General features: G+C 42.6%; 2 protein-coding genes and 1 long non-coding RNA gene across 8 annotated transcripts in view; 2 read left to right on the top strand and 1 right to left on the bottom strand.

Moving 5' to 3' along the window:
* The window catches only part of LOC106612448 (cullin-3), a 28,214-nt gene extending 25,734 nt beyond the window's left edge, over window positions 1–2,480 (bottom strand). For both annotated transcript variants that reach the window (XM_014213577.2, XM_014213578.2), the window contains exon 1: window positions 2,234–2,480. In XM_014213577.2, the coding sequence (XP_014069052.2) occupies window positions 2,234–2,296 (63 nt within the window). In that variant the 5' untranslated portion in view covers window positions 2,297–2,480. The remainder of the gene's footprint in view (window positions 1–2,233) is intronic.
* Window positions 448–8,297, top strand: LOC106612449 (uncharacterized). 5 transcript variants are annotated; one of them, XR_006771114.1, is made up of 4 exons: window positions 448–858; window positions 4,587–4,699; window positions 4,850–6,544; window positions 8,243–8,297. It is a non-coding gene; the product is annotated as an uncharacterized lncRNA (long non-coding RNA). The 5 variants fall into 5 exon arrangements; XR_006771113.1 differs by lacking the exon at window positions 8,243–8,297 and having other exon boundaries at window positions 471–858; window positions 4,850–4,946; window positions 6,148–7,003; XR_006771110.1 differs by lacking the exon at window positions 8,243–8,297 and having other exon boundaries at window positions 480–858; window positions 4,850–7,003.
* A 5,823-nt stretch (window positions 8,298–14,120) lies between these two features.
* LOC106612502 (uncharacterized) lies at window positions 14,121–16,580 on the top strand. Its single transcript, XM_014213687.2, has 2 exons — window positions 14,121–15,236; window positions 15,340–16,580. Exons 1-2 carry the CDS (start codon window positions 14,469–14,471, stop codon window positions 15,403–15,405), a joined length of 834 nt encoding a protein of 277 aa, XP_014069162.2. The 5' UTR covers window positions 14,121–14,468; the 3' UTR covers window positions 15,406–16,580.
* Window positions 16,581–17,603: the final 1,023 nt, after the last annotated feature.

The raw sequence follows: 17,603 nt of genomic DNA, 5'->3' as shown, positions 1-17,603 counted from the left end.
ACTAACGCCCTGGACCAGAACTACACAAAACAGTCCTATTTTCTGTGGTACTCAACATAATTTTAGTCTGTGGCCAGACTAATTGCTGATTCTGAAGACATCTCTGAATGTCTGAAATGGACCCTAGGAAGTCCCAGCCAAGACATAAAACAAGACTTTTAAAGATTTATTCTACACCATCTCTCTGCATATCAAAAGGGTGTTCCAAAGTGGCTTCAGCCGCTTCACATGGGTTAGTGTGACACTCAGTAGATGGCAAACTGGATAGAATCTGAGGAGCACTCATATCCTTCCCATCCCTTTCATGATAATGATTTAAAGTTTTGTCATATGGAGATCTGAACAGCCAGGGAGGTAACATGATCTGATGGCAGTGAACTTTCAACTAAACACTGGACTTTGGCCTTAAATGAAAGGATCATGTGCTAAGGTAATTTGACGTTTATGATGAGTCACTGCATTGGTGAAGATTAATCTAACAAAACTGGCAAAACTAGCTACCTGATGTCACAATTCATTTAGCCCATTCATAGACGCTAACTACCTTTAGCCCGATGCTTGCTCTAAACGTTAACGTGAAAGTGGTACGGTTTTGGAAACACAAGTAATGCATCTCTCATATCAGCGAGAAATTATTTTCTAAAAACAAAATGTGAAATTACTACACACATTTATAGGGTTAGTGTTCCCACATGGCCATATTTCCACGTTACAGCGCTTGTTTACAGAAGACAGACAAGAGGAGACCAACTGTGCCAATTAGCCTGTTTCGAACACCTGTGTAAGCATAACTGGGAGGAAGTGTAGTTCATCAACTGGAGGCACACACAGCATATGGATCTGTGCAAATCTGCTACAGTAAGTGTATAATTGTTTGTATTTAAAAGATAATTTCTCGGGCCTCCTGAGTGTTGCAGAGGTCTAAGAAACTGCATCACAGTGCTAGTTGTGCCACTAGAGAACCTGGTTCTCTGTCGCAGCCGGCCGTGACCCATGGGGCAGCGCACAATTGGCCAAGCGTCGTATATTCTTGTCCCATCGCGCACTAGCGACTCCTGGGCCGGGCCGGGCCGGGCGCAATGCATGCTGACACCGTTGCCAGGTGTACGGTGTTTTCTCCAACACATTGGTGCGTCTGGCTTCCGGGTTAAGCGGGCACTGTGTCAAGAAGCAGTGCGGCTTGGTTGGGTTGTGTTTCGGAGGACGCACGGCTCTCGACCTTCGCCTTTCCCGAGTCCGTACAGGATTTGCAGCGATGGGACAAGACCAACTACCAATTGGATACCACGAAATTGTGGAGAAGGGGGAAAACTACAAATATAAAAAAATATTTTAAATTGATTATTTGACTGATATGAAAGGGCCATTTGTTTCGAAAACCTTTTCGCAAGCAGTGATTATTTACGTTTCTAAACTTTAAAACACAGAGTCGGAATTGTAGTTCACATGGAGCCAGCAGTGGGCGAAGCTAACTGCTGGAAACCCTATGAAGAGAAGGGTTATCGAGAGCTAATGTAGGGGATCATTGAGGATTCAGTGGAGGTACATCTGTCATAACTGAATACTGATGTCAGCCAATAGCTTACTCCCATTAGCTTTCGTCCATTAGTTCTAGCAAGCTGTTTCCCAATTAAACTTAGGCTAACGTTAGATAGCTACTTTCAATCTTGAAGTAACTAACGTTACATTAACTAGGTGTAACAGTCGACGCAAAATGTTAGCTATCTATATAACAGTTAAAGTTAGTTGGGGTATCGCAAGGTTTTATTGGCATGTAACTAAAGAACGTGATTCAGCAAACCATGTCATGCAGAATAACGTCACCAACAACAATTCTCTCCAGTTCAACCCACCAGTTTCTGAATTGACCTAACGTTAAATACAAGTCATTTGCCACAAACAAAGCTACGACGCCAAATATTTAGTTAACTAGTTAACTATTACTAGCTAGAAACCATGTTTTTCTCCAGGTAAAATGACAGTTGGTCGTTCGCTAGCTAATGTTAATAATTGTCTGACAACAGTAACGTTACTAGCTACTGTATCTAACTGTAGGTAGCTAACAAGCAGCTATCCATAACCTCTAGTAGGGGGTAGCTAGCTATCTACTTGTTTTTACTGAAAGACCGGCCTTGCAAACTGCACTCCCCAGCTAGCTAGTTACTCGAACCTCGGTGGTCCAGTCACCGCCTGCTGCTGGCAGAGACAGGTCCTATATGCGGTGTGTACTTACAGGAAAAGCTCGTATCCTCATCTTGGTGTCCTTTTTTGTGCCGCCTTTGCTGAGATTGGACATGGTTACCTCGTCTGTGTGTTCTGTATTTACATGAAAATATTATCTGGTTAGGTACAGGGAAGTATACTTGTGGAGCTTCCACTCGACCCTCGCTAGTCCGTAGTTGGTTGTTGACAACCAAACGGCAATGTTTCTCTAACGTAGATCTCCACACACAGCAATGGCGGACTACCTAGCTACAGTTCTCACTGTGCAGAGCTCACGCGAGACTAAGGGTACTGGGCTGGGAAGGGTAATTTTCTCATGAATATAATGTTTTGATCAACAAATTCCATTGGGCTTTGCCAAACACTTAAATAATAATATATAATATATGACATTTAGCAGACGCTTTTATCCAAATCACACATGACAAATCCAAATGCTTAAATGTTTTTATAGCATACCACCCACTCCATCCCAGTATACTAGGAATTATTTGGGCTCTGTCTCTGCCAGTGGAGGCTCCTCAGAGGAGGAAGGGGAGGACCATCCTCATCAGTGAAATTTCATAAAAATAAAAATAGTGAAACACAAAAAAGGTTTAGCTTTTTAGATAAAACTATACTAAATATATTCATATGTCACCAAATAATTCATTAAAACACACTATTTTGCAATGAAGGTCTATAGTAACTTCAAAAGCACTATCTAGGTCAGCACAATGGTGTAGCTCGCTTCTGTCCTCCTCTGGATCCATTGACTTCAATACAAAACCTAGGAGGCTCATAGACCTCACCCCTTTCCATAGACCTACATGATAATTATGACCACTTCTGGAAGAAGTCCTCCAAAAAATCAAAGCTTTTTCAATGAACTGACATGTTGTCCATCCAATCATACGATTAGGATCAGAGAAGGAACCTACTGCGTTGTATTGAGGTTGTGCTGCAGAGCATTATTGGGGGGGTTCTATGTGTTGAGAAGCGTTGGTGACATTGGATAGAGATTGAAAATATATATTTGAGCATTTTTTAAATTATTCAATTCAAATTAGTTTCTTCAAATTGCAGGAGATGGAGGAGGTTAATTATACATTGTTTTATAACTTTATTTTTGTGTCCAGTTAGTGCAGTTTATTTCAATTTTCCCTGCTAACAAGCTAGCTACCAGTTCGAGTGTGCACCTTTCGCCGCTAACGCTACCTCAAAAAGTGCGAATTAAAACCGAGGTCGACTGCCTGAGATCAGTTTCATGAAGAAAGATGAAAAGGTGATGGCGTTCAATACCAATTGCTATCAAAAGTATAGCTGGTTAACAGGGAACCTTTAATCAATCCGTCTGTATTTTTGCTTTTTGGAAAGTCTGAGCCTTGGGCGAAAGAGGGGTACAGTGCCCAGAAGAACATTTGATCATTCAGCTAAACGACAAAACAAAAGCAGGGAGCGTAACGTTATAAGATTCAAGCTTCTGGGAAAAAGCCGCATCTATCATGACGACGGTCTGCGTATTCAAAATGCGCAACACAATGAGAAAGTAAGAAGAAACAGGGATATTCTCAAGCGGTTTATCAACAGCACTGCGTTTTTGGGCATGCAAAACGAGACCATTTTTGTCAGTCTACAGTCTGACCAACTGTAAACTACTAATAAGAGCAGCGGCATACAGCCTACTATGCGCTGTCCATTTGGTCAGGGTAAACTAATTGGTAGCGTTATGTATTTATAGTCCATTTGTGTGTCAGGAGAAAATGTGAATGTGGTCAAATTTGGTTTATATTCAAAATTGGGCTGGCTAGACTGCCTATACGTTTTCAATCCAAAATTATTAACTGGAATTAATCAATCAACATAATAGTGATGACAGATGTAAGTAAAAAACATTTATACGGCCTTTTTATACGGCCCAGTTGCATAGGTCTGCATGATACAAACATGCATAAAGCAAGCTCAGCCCTTTGAGTTCTATTGTCTATCAATTGTTGTCTCTGGGTAGAGGAAATCCCCCACCTACTCTCCTCTAAATATAATTCATATGAACAAGTATAAGGTTGCCCCCTGTGACCTGATTCTGATTAGGGACCTAAAGGTCCAGAGTTTTCCTGGTTAGGTTAACAGATAAGGAGAAACTCCAGGCCCCTGGGGGTAAAAATTTCCCCCCAACTGGTTTCCACCAGCCTGCTAGCCGTTGTCAGTTATCGTCAGGTATGTGGATGATCAGGGCTTTATTCAGGAACGTTTCTTGGGCGAGATGCGCAGTCTTTGTTTAACTTCATGGACAAACTTGTTCAAACTTACATCGGCGCAGCTGTAATGGAATGTATCTGCTATTTGTATTTCCATCTAAGTCCCCTCCTGTTCCCTGATTTAAGAAGTGACCACTCCTCTCCACTACGATTGTCAACTCTCTCCTGGCATGAACTGAAGCCACGTCTCATGTTCCCGCTCATCCACTGTTACATTTAATGTTTCCTCTCCAAGCACTGTGAGTACCCCTATCAATTTTTTCTCATTACTGTATGTATAGTCAATCACATTACACATCAATGATTTTACTCCTTGCTTGGACTAAATCATTCTTAGCTCTTTTGTCTAACTGTGTAGTGTGTTGTGTTATTGTTTTTTGTCTTCCCAGTCAAATCCTGTCCTGCACTAAAGTCAAGCCATTGAAGACCTCAATTCATGCCTCATACCCTCATTCAATCACTGCTGTGATCCCTTCCCAAAACGGTGTATGTAGCCCTCTCATTCCCCATAATATTGTACTATAAATGTCTTTATTAAATGCTTTAGTTTAAAACAATTACTCTGACGATTTTTGAAACACGCTTTGACATCTCCGTGTGTCTATACTGTGGGCCTCCTCAGTTTTTCAAGTCACCAGCCTCCACTGATCACAGAGCTAGCTGTGCCACTAGAGATCCTGGTTCGAGTCCAGGCTCATTCGCAGCCGGCTACGACCGGGAGACACATGGGGCGGCGCATATTTGGCCCAGCGTTGTCCGGGTTAGGGGAGGGTTTGGCCGGCAGGGATGTTCTTGTCCCATCGCGCTCGAAATTGGGGAGAAAAATAAATAACAAAATACAATTGTTTCCAGAGGGGTGGGGTTGATTCTCCTCCAGAAATCAAACTGAGAAAGGCATCTAGAATTAGCATGTCAACAAGACTACATTTTGTTGGATCCAGGTAGGACTGTATCATAGCCACAGCGACATTCCTGCATAAATGCCTGCAGGAGGATGGATGGGACTCCTCATACAACAGCAACATCAACCTGTGGAAACCTATCTTACACATGCCAGGAGGGAGTGAAAACCTCCAGTGCAAACAGCAACTCCATTTGTTCTACATAAAAGCATTTACTGTAGGCTATGCATGCAGAGTAGGGTTGATTATTTTCCCCGGTATTTTACAAATGTTCCATCCCGAGAATAAATCACTTTTTACTCAGGGAACCTGGTGTCATTCAAAAGCATATAATTAGGCCTATGTCTGGATTTGATTAGAGCTTTGATCTAAAATTCAAGCCTGATGCTACCTGAGCCTGATGAGCCATACATTAAATACATTTTATGACCCCTACATTAAAGACATTTAATGAGCCGAAGCCCAAATTATTGTGCCATTATTCAATACATACAGTGCATTCGGAAAGTATTCAGACCCTTTGACTTTTAACACATTTTGTTACGTTACAGCCTTATTCTAAAATTGATTTTTATTCCCTCATCAAGCTACACACAAAACCCCATAATGACAAAGCGAAAACTGGTTTTTAGAAATGTTTTCTGATATGACAGTGTTGGTATTTCTGCTGTAAAATCACATATATTGTAATGTCCTTAAGTCTATTGACCAACTGGTCAATCTAAGTAACATAATAAAAAAGTCCCCATCAAAATCCGTCAATTTAATCCAGTTTAATATTTTAGCATATTTGCCTACGGGGAAGGATGGCCAGCCACACAGGAGGGTGATTTTTACTAAGGGGGAAAAGGAGGCTGTGCTGACCGAGATGCATGTTGGCCATTTCGGAGTGAAGCGCATGATTGACAAAATCAACCTACGCTTCTTCTGACGGGGAATTGTCAAGGATGTGGACAGCTGGGCAAGTGAAATAACCTTTTGTTTATCAATCACATTCTATTATATCGGAAATGATTATGATTTCAATGAATGTCATATCAGAGAGCACACAATGTTTAAATGTGTTACTTTTAGCTTAAAAAAGGTCGGTACCCTGTCTAGCCTGACAGAAGTTTGAAAAGGCAAAGACTGTGGCGCCGGAGTTGAAGCCCATCGAAGTAGTTTCACCATGGCACATGATCGGTAAGTGTCCCAATTCAAATTTTGCAGAGTTCAGTCAAATCAAAGTTTATTTGTCACGCGCGCCGAAAACAACAGGATACCGAATACCTTACAGTGAAATGCTTACTTACAGGCTCTAACCAATAGTGCAATAAAAAAAAAAAGTGTTAGGTAAGTAAAGAAATAAAAAGACAGTGAGAAATAACAGTAGTGAGGCTATATACAGGCACCGGTTAGTCGGGCTGATTGAGGTAGTATGTACATGTAGATATGGTTAAAGTGACTATGCATATATGATAACCAGAGTGTAGCAGTAGCGTAAAAGGGGGTGGTGAGTGGTGGGACACAATGAAGATAGTCCGGTTAGTCAATGTGCGGGACACTGGTTGGTCGGGCTAATTGAGGTAGTATGTACATGAATGTATAGTTAAAGTGACTATGCATATCCACCTCTATGCAGACGACACCATTCTGTATACTTCTGGCCCTTCTTTGGACACTGTGTTAACAACCCTCCAGATGAGCTTCAATGCCATACAACTCTCCTTCCGTGGCCTCCAACTGCTCTTAAATACAAGTAAAACTAAGTGCATGCTCTTCAACCGATCGCTGCCTGCACCTGCCCGCCCGTCCAGCATCACTACTCTGGATGGTTCTGACTTAGAATATGTGGACAACTACAAATACCTTGGTGTCTGGTTAGACTGTTAGCTCTCCTTCCAGACTCACATCAAACATCTCCAATCCAAAATCTAGAATTGGCTTCCTATTTCGCACCCTCGTAAAACTGACCATCCTACCGAACCTCGACTTCGGCGATGTCATTTACAAAATAGCCTCCAATACCCTACTCAATAAACTGGATGCAGTCTATCACAGTGCCATCCGTTTTGTCACCAAAGCCCCATATACTACCCACCACTGCGACCTGTACGCTCTCGTTGGCTGGCCTTCGCTTCATACTCGTCACCAAACCCACTGGCTCCAGATCATCTACAAGACCCTGCTAGGTAAAGTCCCCCCTTATCTCAGATCACTGGTCACCATAGCAGCACCCACCTGTAGCACGCGCTCCAGCAGGTATATCTCTCTGGTCACCCCCAAAGCCAATTCCTCCTTTGGCCATCTCTCCTTCCAGTTCTCTGCTGCCAATGACTGGAACGAACTACAAAAATCTCTGAAACTGGAAACACTTATCTCCCTCACTAGCTTTAAGCACCAGCTGTCAGAGCTGCTCACAGATCACTGCACCTGTACATAGCCCATCTATAATTTAGCCCAAACAACTACCTCTTCCCCTACTGTATTTATTTATTTATTTATTTATTTATTTTGCTCCTTTGCACCCCATTATTTCTATTTCTACTTTGCACTTTCTTCCACTACAAATCTACCATTCCAGTGTTTTACTTGCTATATTGTATTTACTTTGCCACCATGGCCTTGTTTGCCTTTACCTCCCTTATCGCACCTCATTTGCTCACATTGTATATAGACTTATTTTTTATACTTAATTATTGACTGTATGCAAATAGTCCGGGCTATATTATTATTATTATTGTGTGTGTGTCAGTATCCTAACAAATATGAAAATCTGCATACTTTTAGCCCTTTCCAGCTTTATGCAAGTCAACAATTCTGAGATCTTTGTTCGAGGCATGGTTCACATCAGGCATGGCTTCTTGTGAATAGCAAACTCAAATGTTGTGTTTTTTATAGGGCAAGGCAGCTCTAACCAACATCTCCGATCTTGTCTCATTGATTGGACTCCAGGTTAGTCATTAGCCTAGGGGTTCATACTTTTTCCAACCTACACTGAATGTTTCAATTATGTATTCAATGTAGAGAAGAAAAATACAATAATTTGTGTGTTATTAGTTTAAGCACACTGTTTGTCTATTGTTGTGACTTAGATGAAGATCAGATCAAATTTGATGACCAATTTATGCAGAAATCCAGGTAATTCCAAAGGGTTCTCTTACTTTTTCTTGCCACTATCTCCCATTTATAACACTGCACTAATCCATCAAATTTTCTCACAGTAAGGTGTAACCTGTGTATGTGCTTGTTTACGTCTCTGTCTCCTACCCTGTTCCCTTTAACTCTGCTCCTGTTCTCCAGGACCTAGGGGTTCTGCCCAACACCCAGACGTGGATCCACCTGATGTCCTCCATCACCAACCACCCTCCAACTTTTCATTACATCATCTACAGCTACTGTTGTTTTCATGTTGTCATTATCTGTTTTCATGTTGTCATTATCTGTTTTCATGTTGTCATTATCTAAAAAGTTTTCTTTCTCGATCATACCGGGCACATAATGTGAGATACACAGATTAACTTAACAAGAGCACTGCAAACACTCAGAACACCTTCTTTGCCTGCTTTGAGGAGAATACAGTGCCACCGACGCAGCCCGCTACCAAGGACTGTGTGGCCCCCCGTCTCCTTCTCTGTGGCCGACGTGAGTAAGACATTTAAATGTGTTTACGGGCATATTTAATCTCTCCCTATCCCAGTCTGCTGTCCCCACATGCTTTAAGATGGCCACCATTGTTCCTATACCCAAGAAGGCAAAGATAACTGAACTAAATTACTATCATCCCCTTAGCACTCACTTCTGTCATCATGAAGTGCTTTGAGAGACTAGTCAAGGATCATATCACCTCCACCTTACCTGCCACCCTAGACCCACTTCAATTTGCATACTGCCTCAATATGTACAAAGACGATGCAATCACACTGCACACTGCCCTATCCCATCTGTACAAGAGGATGTACAGCATGTAATAATGCTGTTCATTGACTACAGCTCATTATTCAACACCATAGTTCCCTCCAAGCTCATCATTAAGCTTGAGGCCCTGGGTCTCAACCCCACCCTTTGCAATTGGGTCCTGGACTTTCTGATGGGCCGCCCCCAGGCGGTGAAGGTAGGAAACAACATCTCCACTTCGCTGATCCTCAACACCTGGGCCCCACAAGGGTGCGTGTTCAACCCCTCCTGTACTCCCTGTTCACCCACGACTGCGTGGCCATGCACGCCTTCATCTCAATCATCAAGTTTGCAGACGACACAACAGTAGTGGGCTTGATTACCAACAATGACAAGACATCCTACAGGGAGGAGGTGAGGGCACTCGGAGTGTGATGTCAGGAAATAAACCTCTCACTCAACGTCAACAAAACAAAGGAAATGATCGTGCACTTCAGGAAACATCAGAGGGAGCGGCCCCCTATCCACATCGAATGGACAGCAGCGGAGAAGGTAGAAAGTTTTAAGTTCCTCTGCATACACATCACGGACAAACTGAAATGGTCCACCCACACAGGCAGTGTGGTGAAGAAGGCACAACAGCTTCTCTTCAACCTCAGGAGGCTGAAGAAATGTGGCTTTCGTCACCTAAAACCCTCTGAAACTTTTACAGATGCACAATTGAGAGGTTCCTGTCGGGCTGTATCACCACCTGGTAAGGCAACTGCACTGCACACAACCGCAAGGCTCTCCAGAGGGTGGTGTGGTCTGCACAACGCATCACCGGGGGCAAACCATCTACCCTCCAGGACATCTACAGCACCCACTGTCACAGGAAGGCCAAAAAGATCATCAAGGACAACGACCACCGGAGCCACTGCCTGTTCACCCCGCTATCATCCAGAACGTGAGGTCAGTACAGGTGCATCAAAGCTGGGACCGAGAGACTGAAAAACAGCTTCTATCTCAAGGCCATCAGACTGTTAAACAGCCACCACTAACACAGAGAGGCTGCTGCCTACATTCAGACTTGAAATCAATGGCCACTTTAATAAATTAATCAGTAGTTACTTTAATAATGCCACTTTAATAATGTTTACATATCTGACATTACTCATCTCATATGTGTATATACTGTATTTAATGCCATCTATTGCATCTTGCCTATGCTGCTCGGTCATCGCTCATCCATATACAGTTGAAGTTGGAAGTTTACATTCACCGTAGCCAAATACATTTAAACTCAGTTTTTCACAATTCCTGACATTTAATCCAAGTAAAGAATTCCATGTCTTAGGTCAGTTAGGATCACCACTTTATTTTAAGAATGTGAAATGTCAGAATAATAGTAGAGAGAATGATTTATTTCAGTTAAAAAAATAATAATCACATTCACAGTGGGTTAGAAGTTTACATACACTCAATTAGTATTTGGTTGCATTGCCTTTAAATTGTTTAACTTGGGTCACACGTTTTGTGTAGCCTTCCACAAGCTTCCCACAATAAGTTGGGTGAATCTTGGCCCATTCCTCCTGACAGAGCTGATGTAACTGAGTCAGGTTTGTAGGCCTCGTTGCTCGCACACGCTTTTTCAGTTCTGCCCACAAATTTTCTATAGGATTAAGGTCAGGGCTTTGTGATGGCCACTCTAGTACCTTGACGTTGTTGTCCTTAAGCCATTTTGCCACAACTTTGGAAGTATGCTTGGGGTCATTCTCCATTTGGAAGACCCATTTGTGACCAAGCTTTAACTTACTGACTGATGTCTTGAGATGTTGCTTCAATACATGCTTCAATGTTCCTCGGCTTGCAAGCCTCCCCCTTTTTCCTCCAAACATAACAATGGTCATTATGCCCAAACAGTTCTATTTTTGTTTCATCAGACCAGAGGACATTTCTCCAAAAAGTACGATCTTTGTCCCCATGTGCAGTTGCAAACCGTAGTCTTGCTTTTTTTATGGTGGTTTTGGAGCAGTGGCTTCTTCCTTGCTGAGCGGCCTTTCAGGTTATGTCGATATAGGACTCGTTTTACTGTGGCTATATATACTTTTGTACCTGTTTCCTCCAGCATCTTCACAAGGTCCTTTGCTGTTGTTCTGGGATTGATTTGCACTTTTTGCACCAAAGTACGTTCATCGCTAGTAGACAGAACACGTCTCCTTCCTGAGCGGTATGACGGCTGTGTGGTCCCATTGTGTTTATACTTGCGTACTGTTGTTTGTACAGATGAACGTGGTACCCTCAGGCTTTTGGAAATTGCTCCCAAGGATGAACCAGACTTGTGGGGGTCTACAATTTATTTTCTGAAGTCTTGGCTGATTTCTTTTGATTTTCCCATGATGTCACGCAAAGAGGCACTGAGTTTGAAGGTAGTCCTTGAAATACATCCACAGGTACACCTCCAATTGACTAAAATGATGTCAATTAGCATTTCAGAAGCTTCTAAAGCCATGACATCATTTTCTGGAATTTTCCAAGCTGTTTAAAGGCACAGTCAACTTAGTGTATGTAAACTTCTGACCCACTGGAATTGTGATACAGTGTGAAATAATCTGTATGTAAACAATTGTTGGGAAAATGACTTGTGTCATGCACAAAGTAGATGTCCTAACCGACTTGCCAAAACTATAGTTTGTTAACAAGACATTTGTGGAGTGGTTGAAACACTTAGGTTGGAGTCATTAAAACTAGTTTATGTAAACTTCTGACTTCAACTGATTTATATGTACATTTTGTTATTCCATCCCTTTAGATTTGTGTGTATTAAGTAGTAGTTGTTGTGGAATTGTTCGATTACTTGTTAGATCTTATTGCACTGTTGGAACTAGAAGCACAAGAATTTCGCTACACTCACATTAACATCTGCTAACCATGTGTATGTGACCAATACAATTTGATTTGAACAAAAAGAGCAGCAGTGCCTGGACTTTGCAGTCTCCCTCTTCAAGTCCCCCTTCTGAGACTAGCTGTCTGTTGAGAACAAGTGACAGGCAGAACCTCGCAACCACCTCTATATTCCAAACACCAGAATGCAGTTTTTTAGTCTATGATGGCTATGTGAGTGGTCAAGAAATCTTAGAAAATAAATGAATCATACAATTGTACCAAAAACGATCAACGTTTATGTATTAAAATCTTAATATTGCCAGGTTGGTTTTCACAGCTGTTTCACAAGGTATTAGTTGTAAATTATCCTTTGATCGTAGTTATTTGCTCCACGTTATTGTTGTATTCTAGGACCTACAATAGATACAACCACAAGGGTGTACTAATGAGCTATGCGAGATAGAAAAAAAATAAATAATTGGGGGACTACTGAAATTATATTATTTCAGTGTAGATAAGGGAAGGGCAGGTTAAAAGAAAAACATGATTGCCAGACAAGCCAGTCTATTAATCAAACGAATTTGCATATAAATGGAGTGGAAATTAGCTGACTTCGTGATCTGTAAGGTAAATAACTGTTGTCAAGCAGATTACACGTTCTTTGCCTTTTCCGAAAGGTAGCAATGTTTAAGACAGAACACGAAATCTAATGTTAACAAGGTACCCAAAAGTAGTTCGAATTAATGTTTTCATTTTATTAGCTTAAAGCTTGTTCAAACAGCGAAATTGTCGCGGAAACGATGAAAATAATGTCATTTAGGCCTTAATGATCATCACAGCGTTGATAAAGCAACGGACGATAATATTTGGCATGATAGGCCCCCATTTGATTTTATTAAAATGTTTAAGTCACTCAAAGAGCATAAGAACAAGGCAAAAGCCCCCCTCCTTCTCATATCTCTGGTAGGGGAAACACTGAAGATATTCGTGTAAACTCGAGAGATCAGGCGTTTACACGGCTACTACTATTGACCAGAGCCAAAAGGAGTGTAAATTGGGATTGGGCCTGTCAAAGAGCAGCCACAGAGATGTGACAGGGAGGTCTCGCCAGAGCTGTAGTGAATGCAGTGCACACTTGAGCCATCTCGATCATGGACAAGATTTCTTGGTAATCTGGAAATTATTAATTAAAAACTAAGACTGGTGAATTTGTAATTGTTTTCAAGAGTGCGATCTAGCAGACGTATTCTTTAAATCTATATCCTTGAAATACGCGAGCATGGTTTTACGCGCAGCAAGCAATTATAACACACTGAATTGAGCTAAATTACATAAAGATGAACCACATTCGTGGCAGGCAGAATATAATGAGAGGAAATACAAGTATGTGGTTTTGTTCCTTGGGTTAGTACGAATCCGAATATTACGCTAATTATTATTATGATTATTATCCTAATCCAGGCACTTGTCATCTCCCGTCTGGATTACTGCAACTCGCTGTTGGCTGGGCTCCCTGCCTGTGCCATTAAACCCCTACAACTCATCCAGAACGCCGCAGCCCGTCTGGTGTTCAACCTTCCCAAGTTCTCTCACGTCACCCCGCTCCTCCGCTCTCTCCACTGGCTTCCAGTTGAAGCTCGCATCCGCTACAAGACCATGGTGATTGCCTACGGAGCTGTGAAGGGAACGGCACCTCCATACCTTCAGGCTCTGATCAGGCCCTACACCCAAACAAGGGCACTGCGTTCATCCACCACTGGCCTGCTGGCCCCCCTACCTCTGAGCAAGCACAGTTCCCGCTCAGCCCAGTCAAAACTGTTCGCTGCTCTGGCACCCCAATGGTGGAACAAGCTCCCTCACGACGCCAGGACAGCGGAGTCAATCACCACCTTCCGGAGACACCTGAAACCCCACCTCTTTAAGGAATACCTAGGATAGGATAAAGTAATCCTTCTAACCCCCCCCCCTTAAAAGATTTAGATGCACTATTGTAAAGTGGTTGTTCCACTGGATATCATAAGGTGAATGCATCATTTTGTAAGTCGCTCTGGATAAGAGCGTCTGCTAAATGACTTAAATGTAAATGTACGCAACATATTCAAGGACTATTATGGATTCCTAGTCATTATGACGCAGCTGTCACAAAGAATCGTGAGGGATTCATTTCGTCAGTTGCTGTCAACTTCGAGCATTACCTGCGTCTTACCAGTGTATTTTACTTAATTGTTTCCTTATCCGTGTCTTCTCGTGATATTGAAAAGTCATTAGCTAGTCTACTTGTTTCTTTTCAAGCAATTATTATTGAACAAGTGTCTTTCTTTTATTGGGTGATCAAAGAGATCTGCATCCATAAATTCAGCTTGTCATGGATGGAAGCTCAAGTTGTGGATGGGCATGTGCAGGCGATAGTTCACCACAGCCCCCCTCCCCTCCTGAGGCCCTCCTGGTGAAGATGCAAAAGCTCTGCCAAGAGCTTGGCGAGTTGACTGCATTAATGCAGCCTGTCCTGGACCAAAGCAGCAACGCTTTGGAGGCTTCACCACAGCACCCCCCCACACCTGGAACTTTCCTGTTAGGAACTTTCCTGCGCCAACAAGGGGTTGCTGACCTGATTGCATTAACTGAACCTGTCCTGCTGGATCAAAGCCCAGTGGACACTTCACCACAGATATGGACACGGCCCCTCTCCCCTGAAGCCCTCCTAACACAGATGCAGCTGCTCCGCCAAGAGGTTGTGGAGCTGAGTGCTTCAATCAGCCAAGTTCTGGATGAACCCGAGACAACATATTTGGACGCACCGACACCACCTCTCCCTAAAGCCGCCTGGGCCTCCAAGGGTGAGCCTCAGAGGGCCCTGAGCCGGTCCTCCATCTCCAAGAGTGTGGGCATGTCATGGCCGTACTCCATCTACCCTCACTGTGACCTCATCGGCCAACCAGTTCCTGAGGAGAAGCCTGTGGTAATGGCTGACAAGGCTCCCTCAACGCCCAAGAAGGTGTCTTTCTGGAGGAGGCTGGCATGCTGTTTTGGGAAGAGGGAAAAGACTGGATCCACTAAGAACAACAAGGTCAAGAAGAAGACCAAGGCAAAGGGGGAGAAGACCAAGGTCCAGGAGAAGACCAAGGTGGAGAAGGTGAGATGACCACTGGCTTGTCAGTCATTAATAAATATTGTTATTATGTGCCAGTGTACCATGATCTATCCTCTAAAGTCTTGTCTCTGTTCTTTTCTTATAGGACACTGCCATGACCAGGGGATATTTCTCCACGTATTTCAACCTCATAAAACTGCTCACAAAGTAATACAACAAACGGGTGAAGAAGTGAACTAGGATTTTTATCAAATTGTTTTTCCTAGAGCCTTTATTTAACCAGGATAAACCTCTTTATTGAGGTAGACCTGGGAAGATTCAGCCGGAAAAACCTGGTTGCCTGATCCAAAGACAAACATCCTATCTATCAGGATATCCCGAATGGGAGAGATCATAACATACTTATCATACTTATCTTCTGTTAATGTTGTTAATCATGTTTTCAATTAAGTTTTCTAAATGATCTACAGATTCTACGTGACTTTCATATTATGATAACTTTAGAGTTATGACATGAGAAAAAAGACTCAACATCAAACCCAATGTGGTGATCTGATAAACTGTGGGTTACAAATCTGGAGAAGTTAAAGCTCCTTTTAAAACACTCTCATTCAGCACCCTATGTTGATATGGGTTGCTAAGTCTTATCAAAGAGAAGGTTGTTAATAAAATAACTGCCCACCACCAGACTAATTTAAAAGCAGTTTAAATAAAACAATGGTAAAACAGTACAAATGTAGGGTCAAATTACAGTAAGTATATTCAGGCAAATTATCTTGGTGGACTCATCAAGAGCAGATCAAAGACCATTTACATGAATGCAGTTACGTCCACACTGACATTTGCAGTGGGCAGCAGCCTTGAGTCATTGCCTTGTGCAGCAATATCCAACAAGTGAACTAACAATTCCACAACTACCAAATACACACAAACCTTTACTTAGATTTGTGTGTATTAGGTAGCTGTTGTGGAATAGCTTTTCTATATATATATATATTTGTATTTGTATTGAATATTTAAAACATACAGTATACTTGCTGTGAAGCCGCTCAATAACTTCATCACATTAGTCATCTAACAGACTCCCATCCAGAGCAACACACAGAGGCAACCAACACCCTGCTCGTCGACAGATCTCCCACAAGGTCAAAAACGGGGACCCGAACCAGCGATCCATCAGCCACCAGCCCAAGCTCCCAACCGCCAGGCAACCAGCCCTCCAAGATCCCCCCCCCCCACAGTTCCCCAAGAGCTGCCCCTCAACCATCTGAGACCCCCACAGTCCTCCAGGTTAGTCAGCTAACCTGGAGTCCAATCAATGAGACGAGATTGGAGATGTTGGTTAGCACTGCCTTGCCCTATAAAAAAAGAAACTCAAATTTGAGTTTGCTATTCATAAGAAGCATTGCCTGATGTGAACCATGGCTCAAACAAAAGAGATCTAAGACCTAAGATTAAGAATTGTTGACTTGCATAGAGCTAGAAAGGGTTACAAAAGTATCTCTAAAAGCCTTGATGTTCATCAGTCCACGTTAAGACAAATTGTCGTCTATAAATGGAGAAAGTTCAGCACTGTTGCTACTCTCTCTAGGAGGGGCCGTCCTGCAAAGATGACTGCAAGAGCACAGCGCAGAATGCTCAATGTGGTTAAGAAGAATCCTAGAGTGTCAGCTAAAGACTTACAGAACTCTCTGGAACATGCTAACATCTCTGTTGACGAGTCTATGATATGTAAAACACTAAACAAGAATGGTGTTCATGGAAGGACACCACGGAAGAAGCTACTGCGTCCCAAAAAAACATTGCGGCATGTCTGAAGTTTGCAAAAGTGCACCTGGATGTTCCACAGCGCTACTGGCAAAATATTCTGTGGACAGATGAAACTACAGTTGAGTTGTTTGGAAGAACACTGTGTGGAGAAAATAAGGCACAGCACACCAGCATCAAAACCTCATCCCAACTGTAAAGTATGGTGGAGGGAGCATCATGGTTTGAGGCTGCTTTGCTGCCTCAGGGCCTGGACAGCTTGCTATCATCAACGGAAAAAATGAATTCCCAAGTTTATGAAGACATTTTGCAGGAAAGTGTTAGGCTATCTGTCCGCCAATTGAAGCGCAACAGAAGTTGGGTGACGCCAACAAGTGGGAACAAGTGACAACGACCCAAAACACAGAAGTAAATCAAAAGAATGGCTTCAACAGAAGAAAATACGCTTTCTGGAGTGGCCCAGTTAGTCCTGACCTCAACCCGATTTGAGATGCTGTGGCATGACCTCGAGCAGTTCACACCAGACATCCCAAGAATATTGCTTTCGTCCAAAATTCCTCCGGGCCATTGTGCAGGTCTGATCCACAACTACAGAAAATGTTTGGCTGAGGTTATTGCTGCCAAAGGAGGGTCAACCAGTTA

This window comes from Salmo salar, chromosome ssa09 (assembly GCF_905237065.1).
Source record: "Salmo salar chromosome ssa09, Ssal_v3.1, whole genome shotgun sequence".
NCBI classification, from domain to species: Eukaryota; Metazoa; Chordata; class Actinopteri; order Salmoniformes; family Salmonidae; genus Salmo; species Salmo salar.
This window is presented reverse-complemented; position numbering and strand designations above follow the sequence as displayed.